Here is a 19,708-nt window from a genome sequence, read left to right on the forward strand (position 1 = left end):
GAAAACATCCAGACAGGTCAGGACTCGGATGACAGAATATCAATCTAAGATTAGAATGAAACCCATCTCGGCTCCCCTAGTGGAACATCATGCACAACTGGACATAATGAGGATGATAAAACATGGTGGGTAACTTATAAGAGCACTGGTACAGACCAGAGGAGCATTGACCGACTTCTAGCGCTAAGAGAGCAACACTGGATGTACGCTTGGACACATTTAGATCTGGTCTTATCCAACAAGATTAGTGGAACCCCCTGGGGTTGTTGTAACATAACACCCTGCTGCCAGTCACCTTACACTGATGCTTTTAAGTGAGGCATATTACATGTATACCGTTTGTTTTCATGAACATTTCTCAAAATGTATGTACTCTTGTCTTCCTAACGAGTTATACATCTTGGATGCATTTTAGATTATGATTAAAGAGTATGGTTCCCTTCAGATTTTTTTTTTTACATCTTTTCATTTTTAAGCCAGTGGAAACGATATTTTACTCAGTTTATTATAAGATTGATATGCGGTTGTTAATAGATATACTCATGATTTACTTATGTCAATTGAAAATACTTTTTATGGAAATGCACTGACACTAGGCGTTACAGATCTGTATTTGTTACATTCCATTCATATATACTTTTGATTACTGATGTACGTCATTACTCTTGTCCCCAGATGTTTTTGATTAGAACAGAATAATTTGTGCTTCCATTTGGCCCACACTGGTATGTCTCCCCCCCCCCTTATGCCATATTTAATAACCTTCTTTGTGATCACGCAACAATATCAAATCATGAATAAAATGTATTGAGCTTGGATATGCAGGACATTTTTTTTTTGGGACCCGCCTGTGGGTCAGTCATTATTTCTTTCATATCACATGCAGCAACTGACCCGGAAAGACTAGCCAGAACACGGTACACCCCTTGTCCCTGCTAGAACGTGCAACCAGTAGCATCATGTGATGGTTGCTAGGGGTGACACATGCGGTTGCGGTTTCAATTACACTATTAAAGACCGAGCAGTTAAGAATGAGGTGAGTCGGCTTCCTTGATGTGTCATATTCCTGCATGGTTCTTTATGGAAGCACTTTTAAATTATGCTTCATTCTGTCCACACAACCTGGTGGAGAATCAGTGGATTCATTATATTGTGACTCTGAGGTAATTATTTCACCATATGATCCCGAAATAGGGATTTATTGCTATTGCATAGGTACCGCATATTGGGATACAGGGTTATTTGGTCTTTTAGGCTCCAGGTTGCACAGGGTGATAATACATTACTGGCTTTTTCATTCTAGTGCCAGTATTAACTATATGCTGCGAGGAGCAATAGAAGTGATGAACACTATTTCATGATGTGTTGGAGACGCTGTGTCTTTTTTTGTCTTTATTTTAACAGTGGGTGTGTACACATGACAGGTAAACAGACAAGTAATGGATCTTTAGTTGTGTGTGCGAGTGGGCACCGCTTTGTTAGTATATTCAAAGTAGTGAATGATTAGTTCGACGTAATTCTTTGTGGGGTGCAGCCCATTAATGAGTGCCACCGTGCCAGGCACTTGTGAAGACCTAGGCTAATTAGCCATTGGTGTGGGCCAAAACACCCCCAATGCCGTAGAAGGGTTAATTTTTCTTCAAAAATAGTCATTTGTGTTTGCTTTAATTCTCCTTGTTCTTCATTCAAGTTGCTTGGATCGTCAACAAAGATGACTGGTGTAATTTGTTGGGTCTCACTAGTACCCTTCCTAGGTACTTAATTTTAAGCAAAGAGCAGCATTAGTCCTATGAATTTCGGACAGCGTACTTCATCGGGGCACATGCCCATGCTTAATACACAAAATCTTCAAACTAATGGAGAGTGTTATTGGTATGGTTACAAGCATTGCGTCATTATTTCATTCCAAATAGATTTTCAAGATCACACAGTTCGACATTGAATAACAGGGCGCCCACAACAATATAACAGTACATGTATACACAAACAGTAAAACAAATAATGAAAGAGCATAAGCAAGAGCATAAATACACATGATATACATCATGGCTTTGTTTGTTATTCTACCTTTCGCTGTTGTTTTACACCTCGTGCTCCATCATCACCCAATTGTGTATTAATAGATCGTTTCACTCCTATGTTGCAGGACAACCTTTGTCACTGCTTGTGATTAGAGCTTTTAAATAATACAGGTGAATAGTGTTTGTATCTGTGATGTGCCTTAATACGTAATCCTAAAATTACTTGAGTATCCATAAATCACCCCTACTCGTGTCGAGGGACACGAACTTTGTTGCACGTTCGCGTGAACCAAAAGCTGTTCGACCACGTCTGGCTTCTGCAAACGATAGTCTAATGTTAGTATCACCATCAAATACTTTACGTGATGGCTTGCCTAATCTTGTAGTATATATTATCCTAAATCTTATCGTCTGCTTACCGTTAGTGCGAGCCTCCATCTTCTGGTAAAGCGATCAAACCGGCACTGAGAGACAGTTGTGTAACGTATATTCATTGCCATGTTGTTTGGTTGTCATGGAAACCATGCCTCAGACGCGATTTATAAGACGGTCTGCTACATCGGCAGCCATCTTGCTTCTCCTATACGTTACCCATTATTAAAGCGCATTAGTGTATGCTGTATTGGTGCGAGTTAATGAACTCACCTATATTTTAATTGTGCAACAACGTATTATCAATGCTTCCCAAGTGTGTAGTTTATTCAATGCGATTCCGATGTTCGTAATAAACAACCTCAAGTGTGTGTGTGTGTATACCATATTACCTCTTCTACTTGTTAACCCAACAATGTGTTTTCACTGAGTTTCCCACCATTCTGCACTTTTACTTATTACCAAATATCCATAAAAGTCTTATCAACCCACCTGGTAGCCACAGGAGGACTACTATAACCACTTGGTACTTATGTCGACCACTTTCGACAACCAGCAATTAAAAAAACTAGCACATATGTGAAAGATATTACCCACTTTCTCAATATCCGTAAAGCACTGAACTAACATCTGAAGACATTTTTCACCATGGACGTCTGCAGCTTGTATACGAGCATTCCACATAATCAAGGACAAGATGCATTAGTGTGGATACTATTGAAGGAAGGCGACATCGGAGCTGCCAAAAAATGTATCATGTTTCTATTGACATTCATCTCAGAAAATTCATACTTTTCCGCACGGACCAGACTTATATACAAGTATCCGGAATGGCCATGGGGGCCACAAGGGCCCCTTCATATGCAAATAGCTTTATACATTACTTCAAGAAAACCCACATTTTGGATAACCCAACATGGCAAGGCAAAATAAAAACAGGGCTGAGATTTAGCGACAATATCTTGAATCTGGCATGGAGGTGCAAATTCACTACATCAAAGTGCACAATCTGCAGATAAGTACATCACTCTTCACAACATCAACCGACAGAAACAATCTTTTACACAGCATGAGCTTCCATCCTCCTAACACCTTACGCAACTTACCTTCTGGTCAGATGATAAAACTGAAACACATAATTAGCGACTCAGAATGTGAAATCGAAATTGACAAATTTAGGAAAAAGCTACAAGACAGAGGATATCCATAGACCGATCTACAGTCAGAAACTGAAAAAGAACACGACCAAGAGAAGAATTGCTACAAACCAAACCAAAATGACCTGCGCCCACAGTGGTTTATGCGTCACGTTTTTCCACGCAGAGCGCCCAGATAAAAAAAAAAAAAAAAAACAGATCACCAAACATTGGAACATTTTAACGAGCGATAACTGCACGAAAGAATTGTTTGCAGAAACACCAACATTTGCCTATAAGCACAGCAGCAATTTGAGGGACTTCTTAAATCAACACAAGAGCAGGAACTGAGAAGATCAGAAAAGAAAGCAGACAGGGGACTTCTCACTGGCCTGAACTGCGGCAACTGCCACAACATCAAAAGGGGAAAACGATTTCTCACCCTTGAACAGGAGAAAATTGAAAAGCTCTGCTACCTGCAATACAGAGAACATTATATACCGCATAAAGTGTCCCTGCGGCTTACGTTATGTAGGCGAATCAGGCAGGAAAGTGAGAGTGCGCATGAATGAGCATAAATCATGCCTAAGGAACAGAAACTCGAATTCTGCAGTAGCTAAAGATTTTAATGCCATGAATCACAATGTATCACAAATCGAATTTATGGTACTCAAAGCCCTTAACAATAGAGGACGATATGTCGACATGAAGAAACTAAACAACGAGAAACATTCTGGATACATCGGCTTTACAGTATGGCACCGGGAGGTATGAATGACAAATGGGACCAAAATTGCTTCCTGTAGAAGGTGTCTCCACCAACAGTAAACAATGGACTGGATGGAAAATAATAGACTACATGTTCTTTGAGAAGGCATGGTACCGCATGTTTAAAAAAAAGTAACCACTTGGTAAGAGTTGTTAGAATACTACTATTTTTGAATATGATTATTTTTTGAACATTTGGTGTAATGAGTTTAGAGCATTAAATACAACAATACCAACATTTTGAGACAAGTGGGCACTGATCAAGCCGTAGGCTCATATAAACCCTAGGGTTTGTCACCACAACAACAAACAGTAGCTTTCAAATGCATTAGACATTCTTGACATGATAGTAAAACTTATCCTAAGCATCAGGCACCTGGAGTAGTAGAAATCAGTAAATCAACATATACATATGAACCTGTACTTTTCAGCTACATAAGAACTTATAAGCGAATTAATAGCAGCCAAAGAAGGATTAGGTAAAGCACAATTATGAACTCATGGGATCTTAACCAAAGTGAACTACAGATCTTTTAGAGATACCACGTTTTTGTATAGTATAGGTCACTCATTACAAATAGCGAGAATTATGTTAAATGAATCACATATTTGAAAGTCAGTGAAAACACATTGTTGGACTAACAAGTAGAAGCGGTAATATGGTATACACACACTTGAAGTTGTTTATTGCGAACATCGGAATCACACTAAATAAACTACACACTTGGGAGGCATTGATAATACATTGTTGCGCAGTTCACACACCAATACTGAGAATGCAGCATACACTAATTTGCATTCATAATTGGTAACGTATAGGAAAAGAACTTGGATGGCCACCACTATAACAGGCTGCAGACCGTCTTGCAAATCACGTCCGAGGTATGGTTTCCATGACAACCAAACAACACGACAATGAATATACGTTATGCAACTGTCTCTCAGTGCCGGTTTGATCATGTTACCAGATGATAGAGGCTCACACTAACGGTAAGCAGGGTATAAGATTTAGGATAATATATACTACAAGATTAGACAAGCCATTGCGTAAAGTATTTGATGGTGATACTAACATTAGACTATCGTTTGCAGAAGCCAGACGGGGTCGAACAGCTGTTAGTTTGCGCAAACATGCAGCAAAGTTAGTGTCCCACGGCATGAGTAGGGGGTGATTTATAGATACTTAAGTAATTGTAGAATTACGTATTAAGGCATATCACAGATACAAACACTATTCACCTGCATGATTTAAAAGCTCTAATCTCAATCGGTAACAAAGGTTGTCCTGCAAAATAGGAGTGACACAAACTATTTATACACAATCGCGTGATGAAGCAAGAGGTGTAAAACAACCACGAAAAGTAGAATAACAAACAAAGCCATGATGTATATCATTGTCATGCCGCCGGCGTCTAGTCGCCGGTGGAGGCTATGGAACGCCTGGCGTTGGCGGCGCCATTAGGTCATCCATTGCTTTTCCCTGTTCCTTTCCCAGGTTGCCGCTCTAGTCTTTCCTTTTCATTTTCCCGGCTTCATTATTTAAGCACCGCCCACTTCCGGGTTCGGTGCGTTGCAACTTTGTTTCTTTCCGAGTTGCTTGCTCCGTTGTGTTTTTCCTCGTTCCATATTGCTACCCTTTGATCTCCAGTCGGCGTCACTTCGCCGTTCGCCTTCTTTGTTTCTTTCCCTTCCGTGGCGCTCCGCCACTTTCTGGTTTTCTCTGTGCCCCTTGTCCTCCCCTACTCCTTCATTTTTCACTACTGGATTCTTCCAAGGACCTGCTTCGCTTTCCATCGCCTGCTCAAGACCCTCGATCCAGCCATTCTGCTTCTTACATCGGGTCTACTGAATTGCTGCACTTCGCTCTCTAAAAGCTACAGGATCGTGACTTTGTTCTCCGAGGGTTTTTTTAGGCATCCGCCTTTTTCCCTCTTTACCCGGTCCCTGCGGGAAGGAAGCCTCTTGCTTCCCTGCTTGGCAGGGAATCAGGGTGGCTTCCCACCGCGGACGACCATACCTCTTCTCAAAAAAGAAGAAGACTGGAAAAAAGGTATTCCGCCACGACACTTCGCCAGAAGACTCAGGTGAGGAGGAAGCCAAGGAGGTAGTTAACATCATAGATAAACCTACCGAGGTTCCGGAGGTTGACAATCATATGAATTTATGCTCATCTTTCATCTACATGTACTGTTATTTGTTGTGCGCGCCCTGTTATTCAATGTCGAACTGTGTGATCTTGACAATTTATTTGGAATGAAAGAATGACAATGCTTGTAACCATACCAATAACTCTCCGTTAGTTTGATGAAGATTTTTTGTATAAAGCATGGGCATGTGGCCCCGATGAAGGAAGCTGTCCGAAATGCATAGGCCTAATGCTGCCCTTTGCTTAAAATTAAGTACTTAGGAAGGGTACTATTACTGAGAATAAATATCAGTGATACCCAACAAATGAGACTAGTCGTCTTTGACAATCCCAGCAACTTGAATGAAGAACAAGGGACAATTAAAGCAAACAAATGCAGGAGAGATGTTGAAACTAGGAGGAAGGGGACATTAATTACACCCTTCAGAAGAGCCTGATAAGAATCTGGAAGACAGTTGCCAGAAAAGCTGCCTCGCCTAATTGTGCCACTTCTGTATAGAGGTTTGAGTCTCAGTTGTACAGTATGGTCTGCCTACTAGTGGTGTTTTCATATTTCTCATCTTTTTCCACATCCTTATCTTGAGGATCTTTTTGGTAGATACTAGAACCTTCTTTGCTCTACGATTTTTTTTTGTGTATGTATACTGTGATGTTTTTAAATTGCAATTTGTGTGAATAATGTGTTGCTAATAAACTAGAAGCCAGATATGGCTGCTTTATAAAGATAAAATGTTTTAAAAAAATAATTGTTGATTTTAAACTATAACCGTCCGCATTCAATCTTTGGTCAGCATAGTGTTTAAAATGGACAGTAATTTGTCGGGTAAATAACCAAACCGCCCCAAGCTGCGTGCCCCGCCCTTGACATCTCATCTTCCTGATATCTATACTCCAAACAGGGGCGGCCGTAAGGATTTGTGGGGCCCTGGGCGGCAAAAGATGTGTAGGGCCCCCTTATTTGCATCACAGAAAAGGATGTCACAAAATGAGTCTTTAATATCAATGGGAATCAAATAAACTGTTTCAGTATATGAATTGTAACTGTTCATAATATGTATTGGCAATATCAGAGTGATCCGAATCATTTGTAGCCTCAGTGAGATAAATGGATTTGCCCAGTAGCACACGTTTTGTTCAGTGTGTAAGGCAGAATTTGAGACCAATTTCTAACTGCGGGTCTTGAGCGCATAGCTTCACAACTGTACATAATAGAAATATTGTTTGTGGCTGGTCTTTTTGCAGCATGCAGGGCATAAAAGTGGAATTGTGTTTTTCTAACTGAAGTTAAGTGTTAAGTGTACAGGAGCAGCTGAATGTCTCTGCAGGACGTCCCGCCCCCATTCTGCCTATATGTTGGAAGCCGGAAATTGCATTGATTGTGCCTATTCCACAAAGAGCTTTTGAGACAAGGTATCCATTGAGAAGACCCTATTTGATGTCTCCCTGTAGAGATGACAATCTCTTGGAGGAGATCCCCGAATGAATTTGAGGAGAGAAAGAGAGGCTGGTGACGTCACAAGAAGCAAGCGTGACGCACTGAGAAGAGTGGCAGAAGAAGATAATGCATAGACCTTATAGAACATGGTGATGCAGTAAAGAATCGAGTAAACTTTCATTCGCTGAATAAAGATTGCACGTGTGAAGAGCACTGCAGAAAACAAAAGCCGTTTTATAGCTGTACAGATGCAGCAACGCAAGTAGACTAAGTAATCGTAATGGCTGGCTAGAAGTAGTGAATAGACTGCAAGCGGTGCCGCCATTATACAGAATCTGGACATTGGTGTCACATATTTAGTAAGCTCAGACCATGGAGAAGGGAGGATCGGAAAGCTGTGTTGCAGCGACAAAACAACTGAAGATCGAGGAGAAGCCTGGAATAGCTGTCTGGCATGGTGTCAAAGGATGGAGCACCCAAGAGCTGGTTATCTATCCTTGGAGAACAGTGAATGTGAGAAACTTCAGCCCTTGTTAAGGTGCAAGAAAGAACACAGAGTTCCAAGTTTATTAATTCAATACAATTAAATGAGGCAAAACGGGCCGAAATACGGCCTTCTGTCACAGGAGTCAAGGATGGAAATAGGAGTTGGGCGTACAGACCTGAGCGGCGATAAGAGTGTGCCCATACTCCCTTTTATTCTCAGGAGCAATGATACTTTGGCAAAGACAATTTCAAAGACAGTCTGGATGGCAGACGGCATGAGTGATGAGATGTTGAGCTAATCCACTCATTGACACCTGGGGTACAAATTATGTGTTGCTAGTGAGCCGAATGCCCCAGAAGGGTACAAGCACGCCGTCCAATTGTCGAAGGCCATATAACGAAGGGCCTTATAGTTTGAGAACCAATGATGTATCGTGTACTTAATAACTGTTGAAGATGACTTACACTAGGGGTGGGCATAAGTTGTCCACCCGACTATAGCGTCCCAATCACAATCCAACCCCTTATAGAAAGTATACTTTTATGTTTCCCTTAAGCCAACCACAATACCCCGTAGGTTTTCTTAGCTTGCAACACAGGCGTTTTTGCTATAAAAAGTATTGTTTTTTATGAGATGCTTCGAGACTTATGCTGTGCGACATCCATTGTAACTATGTTTTAGACAATTGAAAATAAAAAACAGTCAGATGAGACATTTTGCCAACTTCCTGAGTCTGTCTTATTTGGTGGAAGAGTTATTCTGCATCGCCATCCTTGTATGACACGTTACTGAATTAAGGGCCCCCCGTGGGTTCAATATATTTGCCCATATTGTCCAAACTAGCAATGTGCCTTTAATTTAGATTATTTTATCAAAAGAAATTAATCTCCAAGCAATGGTTTTATTATTTTCAAAACATACAGTGAGCTACACTACCTCTTCCTCCCTCTTCCTCGTCCCAATATGTACCCTTCTTTCATTTACACTCTTTTTTGGTCATGTACCCCTCCAACTGGATGTATAACATCCTAGTGTCTGGACATGCTTTAGTTCAAATTGTTCCAGCCTTTGGCAGGGTCTCAGTAAGGCTGCTAGGCAGTCCCCTGCAACTACTATCCCTGCCGGGCTTGGAGGGGAAAGAAAAGAATAGATCCTTTAGCCGGAGCTTCTTGGTTGGGCATTGGGGGGACATGCCACGAGGTTTGGAGTTTGTACTGGTTAGGTATTTGGACGAGGAAGGGGGAACATGGAAGTAATTCTCAGATTACTTGTGTTTAATCTTCCTTACTCCTTGTCCTGTTCTTCCTCATCACAGTACTTGCTTCCTATCCGACCCACCTAACATGCACACAATTAGCCAAAAAGGTATGGCCGTGAGCTAGGAAGTGTGCAAGTGAGAATTGGCTCTGGGCCAGAGAGGTCAAAGTGCCTTTGCTGCAGGATTGCCTTATAGTGCAGTCGAAGCAAAGCCTGTTTACCAGGAAGGTATTTAGGCAATAGAGTAAGCAATTCCGCTGGTCTTCAAATGTTATCAAAGGGTTCAAGTCCAAAAAAAGTGTTTGCAGGGGGGTGAGGGGGCTCATTAACATACACTCAGGGATGGAATGCATCTTAAAGTGAAATATGCAAAGTGGACTTTCCTAATAGAACAAAACTTGCAATACAAATGAACATTGCCTTTCAAAAATTAACATGAATACACTGGCGTAACAGGGGCCCCCGCAGCACATGTCCTGGGAGGGGCCCCACTTGAAAAAAAATATATATATTTTCTCTAAAAAAAAAAAAAGGTTATTTCTTTTTGAAATTACTTCACCCACGAATGGGCAATTACCGGGTCCTTGCGGCCCCATTCACGGGTGCTGGAAAAAAAAATTGCTCCCCATTCCCATTTGATCCCCATAGGGTTCAATGGAAATGGGGAGCTCGGATGCACCGGCACCATTTAGAATGGTGCCGGTGCATCCAACATGCTCTGCTCACGTGTGCCGGCACACCCGCCAGGTCAGACCAGGCGGGCCTGAAGGCACCCACGAACAGAACTCCTAGTTTGCCGGTCTGGTAACAACGGTACCGGAAAGCTTACCGGTACCTTGGTTACTGGACCAGCAAAGTTATACTGAGGTCCAATTTCATTTTGAAGTAATAGGGCTCCCCTCAACCCGATGACGTGTGTGTGTATTGTGAAAGGGTGTACACTTAAATGTATGAATGGCTGCCTGGGTGTGCCTGTATGGTTAAAGAGTGCACAGTTAAATGTAAGGATAGCCGAGTGTGCATGCGTGTATATGGTGGATGGTGTTTGTGCTTGTGTTCAGGGGCGCAACAAAACCTACATTTCGGGGGGCTGATCCTTCAAATGTTGGGAGAGGCGCTAACTTCACAGGTGGTGGGGGAGGCAAACTTATTTGTTTGGGGGCATCTAACTTCTATACGCATTTTAACGAGACTATTCTAGCGCAGCTTCAATGTTACAAGAAGTTAACTCTCTCCTTTAAATGTGAAAGCGCCCACTTATGAACTGTTGTGAGAAAGAACGATCTCCTGTTCCCTTTCTAACCTTCCAATCAATTCCCTGGCATGAAAGTACTAAAATCACATCACAATTTCAATTGCCTAAAGACTTTGGCATTTGAATGCAGGTACCAACAGTGAAATGCTTTACTTTAGTAACTGCTGGGCCCTTGTTAACAGCAAAACCGAGGTGCCATTTAACATCTGTGTCCTGTTCTGTCTGTCAACTGCTCTGAAGGTCAGCCAGGTTGAATCAACGTAGCCCAACATTTCTGGGGGTGAGTGCTGCAGCCCAGTCAACTGAATATTGTTAAGCCCCTACTTGTGTTTAATGCCTGAATTACTTATTGGTAATCGTCATTACTCCTAGCCCAATTCTTCCTTGTCTCCGTACTTGTGTATGAGGCAGTACTTGTGTAGCACTGGGATAAAGTAGAGGTACATGGAGGTAATGCCTGATTTAGCTACCTGCATATTCATTACTCCTAATCCCACTCTTCCTCATCCCAGTACTTACCCCTGAGGTAAGGAGCCTCAAACGTAAGCTCTGGGCCAAGGAAGAGAGACGTGAAGGTAATTCTGGGCCAAGGAGCTGATTTTGGAGGTTGGGGTAGGGCAGGGGAGGGAGAGGGGATGTGTCTGGGGTGGGATTGTGCAATAAATCATAATGGTTGTCCATGTTCAGGCTAAACACGCATGATCTGTGGTATTAGTGGCTAGAGAGGCATTTTGGTGCAGCCAGTCTAGTTATTCCTCAGTTTGGTATGACTTTTTTAACAGCACATTTCTGATAAAGCAGTCCTGCTAAGTGTAATTACCTGGCTAGATTGGCATTTGGGTGTTGCCAGTCCAGCCATTTCTTACTGCAGCATTGTATATTTTTGTTCAGCAGCTGTGATAAAATTATATGATACAAGTCTATTATAACACACCTGTACACAAGCGTTTCTTGGCGCGACAAGCAATGGAGTGAAGATAGAGGGTGGACATGACAAATGATCTTACTAGGCCTTGTGTCATTCAAATCGTGCAAGTGCGAGAATGAGAAATGAAAGGGGAAAGGGAGGGGGAAGTGCAAGGAAGAAGGGAGGGGGAAACAGGGCTGTAATGCTCCGAGTAAGTGCAGCCAGGACAGTGCGGCTCTCGGTAGTGCAAGGAAAACAAGGGACTGTAGGGTTGCAGTTGCAGTCCCTAAGTGTGTGGTAGGCCGGAGGCAGTGCAAGGGTGACTGATCAAGAAAGAGCCTGGACTCAGTGAGACTCTGAGGGTAGCTAAGCAACCAATCGGTACAGCAGACAGGTAGGTCAGCTGGGCAGGGAAAGAGAGAAAGCAGAGAAGAGACAAGTTTTGAGCTGCTTCCGGAACTTCAGGTGGTCCGCTAAAGTTTGAGGCCATTCCAGAGGGATGCATCTGCAGAGGAGAAAGACCTACCCCTCACTCTGCCTGAAGAAGCATCTATCCCTTAGAGAGTTGGAGGTACCCGGGGAAGGGCTTGAGAAAAAAGGTATTTTGGAAGAGAGCGTTGGATGAAGTATGGACCCGACACCAGAAAGCCTTGTGGACAATGCAAAGGGTCTTGAACTTGATTCTTTCAACCACCTGGAGCCAGTGGAGAGATTTCAGGGGTGTAGAGATACGATCCCTGGGCTTGTGGCCAAGGATAAGTCTCGCTGTCCTGTTCTGGATTAGTTGCAGAGGGCGGAGAGTAGAGGAAGGTAGCTTGAGAAAGAGGCTGTTGCAATAGTCTAGCCTAGAGAGAAACAGGGCTCTGGAGACGATGAGCTTCTGGGGAGAAAGTGAGAGAGAGTCCCTTTGAGGAGGAGCAGGTGGTAGGTAGTGAGACTTCATGGCAACGTAAGATGCGAGGAGAGAAAGAGTGGAGTCGAATATGATGAGGTTTTTTGCCTCGCAGGAAGGTGAAGGAAGAGGGCCCAAGGTGGGCGGCCAGAGAGAGAGAGAAAGCAGGGGCGGGTCCCAATAAGAAGGATCTCCATCTTAATGGCACTAATGTAGATATCGTTGGAGGTGCACCAATCCTTAATCACGGATAGACAGTGAGGAATGGGCATGAGAGGAGCCTAAAGGAAAGCGGTGTGCCATCCGCATAACACTGAAAGTTAGAGGAGATGGTAGAGATCGGGTGGGACAAAGGGGCCAAGTAGATGTTGAAAAACCCGTGTGAGAGGATAGAGCCCTGGGGAATGCCATAGGTAGAGAGAGAGGTGGCGAAGAGAAAGTGGGCAAGTTGAGAAAGTGGGCAGTCCAAGAGGAAGGAGGTCAACCAATCCAGGGCCTGATCTGTGATGCCCAGGTTCTTACGTAGTCGATTGATCAGAATGGCGCTGTTGACTGTGTCGAAAGTAGGGGAAAGATCAAGATGGATTAGGACAGAAGGAATCCTGGAATCAAGGTTAGAGAGCAGATCTTCATGGGTGTTCAGGAGAGAAGTTTCCGTGCCTCTGGCAGCTCTGAGGCCAGACTGATGGTCATGGAGACAACCAACAGATTCAATGTGGAGAGTAATTTGGGAGATAGCCAGCTTTTTTCCAAAAGTTTGCCTAGGAATGGGGTGATGGAAATTGGGCAATAGTTTGCCGGACAGGTAAGATCGGCAGATGGCTTCTTGAGGAGTGGGTACACAAGGGAGTGCTTAAAGGGAGGGGGGGAAACGTTCTAGTGGTGAAAGAGTGATTACAGAAATCGGCCAAGGTGCAGCGAGGGTGTCAATATCGTCCTTGATGGTTCTGGAGGAGCAGGGGAGCACCTGATTGGACGACACTTTCATGAATCGGACTTGTCTAGAAACCTTGTCAAGGTGTTGTCTAGAAACCTTGACAAGGTGTTGTCAGACAGAAAGAGGAGAAAGGAGGAGGAGCGGTAGAGATGGCCAAAGGGGGGCCAAGAGAGGGAGAGGAAGAGGAGAAAGTGGACAGAATAGCAGAGAAGTGAGAGGCCAGAGCCATACAGAGGGCTTGGGAGGGAACAGGAGAGGTGTAGACCGCAACAGGATTGACCAGTTCTATGCAGATTTTAAAGAGTTTGGCCATGTTGTTAGAGGCAGCAGAGACCCGGCCGTCATCTCTTCTTGATAAGTGTTATTGATTTGACTGGCATTCTAGGTATGTCTAAATGTTGCCTGGCATGCTTTACTGTAATGTTATAACATGTCTACACTGGTCTACATTGTGCAGCCAGTGGGACATGTTTTCAATGAGGCATGGCATTTTTTATAGCAACGCATTAATATCCCTGTGCACTGTTGGTGACTTGCATGTATTCGATTGGCGTTACCCTACAAAACAATTGCAAACACTCTGGCTTTTTAGCCAATTTTTCTCAGAAAGTGTACTGTATATTGCATTAACACACATATTTTTATCTTTCTCCTAGTACAGTGTGCGGCATACCCCTTCAGCAGCACGTTCATGCGTATTGTGCACGCGTGTTAATCTAGGGCTACCCAGTGATCAGCATGACCTGTGATCTGTTGCCGAGTTGGGGGGCCACTCTCAGCATGGCTCGCAGGGAGGCCCCCAATTTTTTTGTTACGCCACTGCATCAATACCTAAAAAAAAAAAATACAGATAGTGGAGATGTTCCTATAACGTTGCCTGCAAAGTATAAAAGGTGCAAGTTTTAAACACAAAAAATCTACAGTGAAATATTCCAAGAAAAGCAAAATACTAATCATGTGCTTTGAAGACATTTCCACATGGTCTTGTGGGTAAGTAGTGTGTGTGCCCTGAGAGCATAAGGTCCCGGATTCAAAACCTGGTGGCCGAACACTTGACCAAACAAGCTTTTTTTGCATTACAGCTTCCAAAACACTTAAGGGGGAATGCCGTCCGCTCTGTGAAAAGTGGGTGCACACTGTCTGCACACATAGCATCACCCTGTACCCTGGAAATCAGTACAGGGCCCGTGAGAACAACACCTTCAGTCCAGCAACCGCTCTTCCAAATCCATGGACCTGATAAATCACCACAGCCAATGTATCCTCTTTCAACCCCCGCCTCCCACCCTCCCACCTCACCGCCCTGTTTGACTTTAAACAATACTCTGTTTTATAAAGAGGACTTGAAAAGTACACAAATCATCATTAAAGTACTCCAGAAATATAGCAATCCTTATAGAAATATGCTAAACAGAAAGAGTACTGTTGTTGCGTTATTACCCCACTCATCTTGAAGACTACAAATACCAGAATGCAATTCAACAAAAGATGGGTTATAGACTTTCTTTCAAGATTTAGACTCCTAACAAAAGACCATGTGAAAAGGTAGCCTGGGTGTTTTGCATCGTTTGACGAAGACATCAGAGGATGCGATTCTAGAAAACAAGCGTATTTGACACATAGAAATGCGAACACATGAAAACTAGCGAGGTAGATAATTTGCATTTGTTTTAATTGTCCAACGATTTGGGCATAAAACTAGTTTTTTGTATGTACTTTCAGAATAAAATACCCATTTTGAACGCCTTATCCCAAACAATGGTTCTTTGGAGCAATTACTTCTAAAAAACACTTTGCTAAAACAAAGCGTGATAAGCCCCAACTGTGAGGTTTAATGGGCTGCTGGGGAGATAGATGGATACTTGTCTCTAGAAGAATCACATGGGGTTGGCTGCTCACATCACGGTCTCCCTAAGACGGGTAAAATTAGCCCTGCGCCTGGAAGCAGCTCAGCCCCCTTTATATGCAATTTGTATAACTTAATATATTTGCTGAAGTTGGTGTCTGCGGGGCCCACAAGAGCGCAGGGCCCGGGGCGACGGCACAGACTGCCCATGTCTCGGGTCGTCCAACTGCAATGCAATAGTTTTGGCTTATATGTGCCGCTTGAGTGCCACACTTAAAATAAAGAGATTGTCTCAACATGCCTAGACTGCCTGAAGAGGCAATGTATCAAAAACTATTGGGGACTAAGACTGCTATATCAATTGCAAAAAGTGAATTTTCAAAATTAAACAATTATAGCGGGACTGTACTCAAGAAATATATATTCACACAGATGCCTGTATATGTAATGTTTGACCATGTGCAACCCAAACATTATTACCGCAGTGTAACTGCTTCCTCCGTAACATATCTAAATAGGCATTAGCACATTGCAACTTAAGATATATATTGGAAGACCCGCACCAAGCTGACAAAATAAACGAATGCACGTGGTCACCACATCTAATGCATGGGTGAGTAGGTCATGCGTTATACCAGTTCTCAGCGACCTAAATGCACGTTCAGAAAGGTAACACTCGACAGTATGAATGTAGTTTAACTTGTTTTTAAAGTATTTTTGGACGACCATGTTTATTAACGAAATGCATTCGCTTACCCCTGAAATGTTCCGGATTAGTTTCCCCTCCATTTTTGAAGCTGGCCCTGGCCGCCGGTGCGTGAGGAGAAAGGGTCGGACGACGCGCCGGCAGCAGAGAGGAGGTAGCAACTGACAGAAGCCTGTGTCTTATTGGCAAGAACTTTTTATGCCCTTATTTTGACAGGCAGAAATCCGGTGGCTGGAGGCCCCGTGGCGGCCAGCGATGCACGCTAATTAGAGGCGCGCCCCCACCACCAGAGAGCACTTATTAGAAGCTCGAGGCATCACGGGGTCACGGGCTGTGCCTGGCTACGGATGAACCTAAGCGCAAAGCAAGGCTCCTGTGGCTGAGAGGAACAGGCGCCCTCCATCCGTAAGCAACACCAGACATAAAAAGTACACGGGTTAGTGGCACGTTGCACCACTTTTTTATGGTGTGAGAGCAAGAAAGAAGCAAGTCTGTTGACAGCATGCTCCATGCCTTGGGGTCACGTAACATCTGATTCACGTGACTTTAATTACACCAGATTTGATAAACTGCTCCTTTCAGGTTAATGGTGCACTCCAAGGTAGCAACCCGATGAAAGATGGAGTGCTCCAGGAGAGAGGCTTGGGCTGTGACGTGTTTTATTGTGTGGCAGGGAAAGCTATGTAAACTCAAATAGCCACCGTGTGTTTAACTCTGTCAGCTTTGCTGGAACTGGAGGACACTCTGTCATCTGGAACATCGTGGTTCCAATTCTGGACTTGCATCCCGGGCCTGCATCTCGGTGCATTATGAAAGCTGTATGACTCCATAGGTAACCCTTTGTATCGTACTGGTTATTTCTATGGCCTATAAACTGTAGCCGGCTAGCAACGCAGTATTGCACAAAAGAGGAGTGCAAGAAAGATAATACAACCAAAAAGGGCGCGCGCGGGGAGAATAGGACCCAAGGGCAGTATGAACACGTTTCATGTGGCCGGCCGTTCAGGGGGTATATACTTGCCAAAAGTAACCATTCCATTCGGAAGACATAGTTCCGTCTTGGTTTTAACTTTGCATTCTGTGACTTGTAGTTCTGGGGTTTACCATGGGGAAATCCAGGACTACAGATCCCAGAATGCAACATTTAAACCAGGACTGGACTGAAGTCTCCCGAATAGAATCAACGATGTTGGCATGTAGGGGGGCATAGTGAGTAATGGCCTGTAAAAGGAAAGGCCAGGACTGGAAAAACAATGTTCAATTGAGAGATGGTCGGAGGGCTGCCCTTGAAATTGGTCTCATTTTAAGAAGTTGTTCTCAAGCGTGCAGCACCATTGCGCTGTTTGGGATTCAGCCCCCACTACTGCCACTAAAACTGAAGGGTGTTGCTCACGGGCACTGGCTCCTTTCCTGAACTTTACTACACGAGTAAGGAAAATCCTCGACATAACTTGTAGAATATAGTCCTTATTTAATTAATTTTTTCTAATCAGAAACTCAAAAAAATACATTCATTCCTATCTCAAAAATTCTCTCCACCTCCTTTTTGAACTAAATGCATGTCCTCTACATATTGTGTCATAAGTGCCCAAACATAAACAAATAGGTTGTTATGGTGTCTATCTTTATATCACTAATCATGAACCTAAAATTGTTGCATTCTGCGTCTTCAATAAAAATACAACTTTGTGGCTTCAGGTATGGACACATCCTCAATGTTTGTGTGTCCTTATAATTCCAGCATGTTTCTGTGTTAGGGCTTTATATGCTGACCTTCATCAGGGACCATTACTAGATCTTTCACATTCAAAGTCAATTTCTTTCATTCTTATTGTTCAATTTACTCATGCCCATGGACATTTGGAACTAGTTATATTAACGAATTCCCCGATTTCCCAGCCTCCTTTATGGAAGGCTAAGAGCAGAAACCTCCCACTTAGCCTTCCATAAAGCCATGAAAACACTTCTATTCGCCTGATCCCATTCTGCTGAAGCTATATTTATGCAATATTTCTATAATGTATGCTACATGTCTTTCACCTTCTTTTGTATCATGTATGCCTCATGTAACTAAGTAATTTCCTTGTAACAGCTCCTCAATGCCCCCCCGGTGGGTTTACGTGCTCTAGAAATGTAAAAAAAATAAATAAATAAGGCTTGCTTGGTTGAGTCTTTCACCAGATTTTTCGAATATCCCCTATTGATCAATTTCTGTTTTACCACTTCAGCTGTATCTCTGTATTTGCTATTTCAGTACTGTTACTTTTTAATCTGAGAAATGGTCCAAATTGAATATTTTCTTTAGTGTGTTTGGCATGGTGACTTCGAAAGTTCAATAAGTCATTTTTGTAGTCCTTGTATACAAGTAAGAAGTCTTGTTTTATATTGACAGCAGTAGGAGCGTTGGAGTTAGGGATGTAACGGTATTACGGTATACCGTTAAAGATACTGTGAACCAATTAATTGAACAATAATAACCGTCACATTGTTTATACCGGTATATCGTTCATACCGTTAAGTGTGCTTTTCAATCTGATTTGGAAAGGCTGCAGTAAGCAAGTGCTGCACAATCTTGGTCTTGCACTGTTGGATGTGCTGTCTGCCAAGTCGCTTCAGTTTGAGCAGTTTTTAATGCCATTCCATAAACCACACGTGCCTGACAAAATCAATATGTTAACAATAGGAAGAATAAATACAGTGCCAAGAAGGAAAAGGGGTTTGCTTTTTTTTAAATTTACATTTATTTTTAAAGCGCTCACACAGCCCGCAGGCATCGAGGTGCTGTTAAAGAAATTGTTTTTGTTTATTTAGTTGCGTAATTGTTTTTGTCTTATTTGCGTATTTATAGTGTGCTTAAACACCCAGAGGATTCTAAGCGCGGACCCGGGGATCGAACCTGTGTTGCTTCGTGTCGTCTTGCTTCCAAGGCGCACACGTTGCCGCTGAGCTATCCTCCCGGGACTTTGGGTTGGCGGCTTTGAGGTTTATATATCTATAATGGATAATGTTTTCTAAACATATGACAATGGGGGCTTTCGCTGGTTCTAACATTGAATTTACATATAATAAGTCACACTGCGAAATTTACTCATCTCTCTGGGTATTCCCTGCTGCCATGCCAAAGGGTAACATGTCCGTGATTACTGAACACCTTTTGGCCCGGAAGTAAACTAAAGGCTATAACGTAAGGAGAGAGTGCGTTTGCATGTGTGTGTGTATGTGCACAAGCGTATACTACCATCAGACTCCATTGATCTGTGGCATGCAGGTTATCAAGATGGCAACATGTTCATCTTCACCAGTAGCCAGTGGGGGAGCTAAAAGCCAAAATGACCACTTAAGAAAAGCTATTCAGTTTGCTTTGCCAGTCGCAGCAGGCCCCCCCCACCCCTCCTCCTCTCCACACGTGTGTTTGTGTTTGGTGGAAGCAAGGGGTGGCATTTCAGTGGAAAGTATGTTGAAAAGCCCAATTCTGGACCTGGGTGCCTGGTTTTGTTTGTAATGATAAATCTGACAATTTATGACCTTTTAGAAAATATTTAA

The 19,708-nt window shown here is 43.0% G+C and overlaps 1 protein-coding gene across 1 annotated transcript in view; it reads right to left on the bottom strand.

Annotated features, from left to right (window-relative positions):
• LOC138473115 (solute carrier family 2, facilitated glucose transporter member 9-like) overlaps positions 1 to 16,658 on the bottom strand; it is a 369,925-nt gene extending 353,267 nt beyond the window's left edge. Inside the window, exon 1 of the mRNA XM_069611639.1 lies at positions 16,216 to 16,658. Coding sequence (XP_069467740.1) covers positions 16,216 to 16,248 — 33 coding nt within the window. The 5' untranslated portion in view covers positions 16,249 to 16,658. The remainder of the gene's footprint in view (positions 1 to 16,215) is intronic.
• Between the last annotated feature and the right edge of the window lie 3,050 nt (positions 16,659 to 19,708).

Source organism: Ambystoma mexicanum, chromosome 8, assembly GCF_040938575.1.
Source record: "Ambystoma mexicanum isolate Mex_15411 chromosome 8, UKY_AmexF1_1, whole genome shotgun sequence".
Lineage (NCBI taxonomy): Eukaryota > Metazoa > Chordata > Amphibia > Caudata > Ambystomatidae > Ambystoma > Ambystoma mexicanum.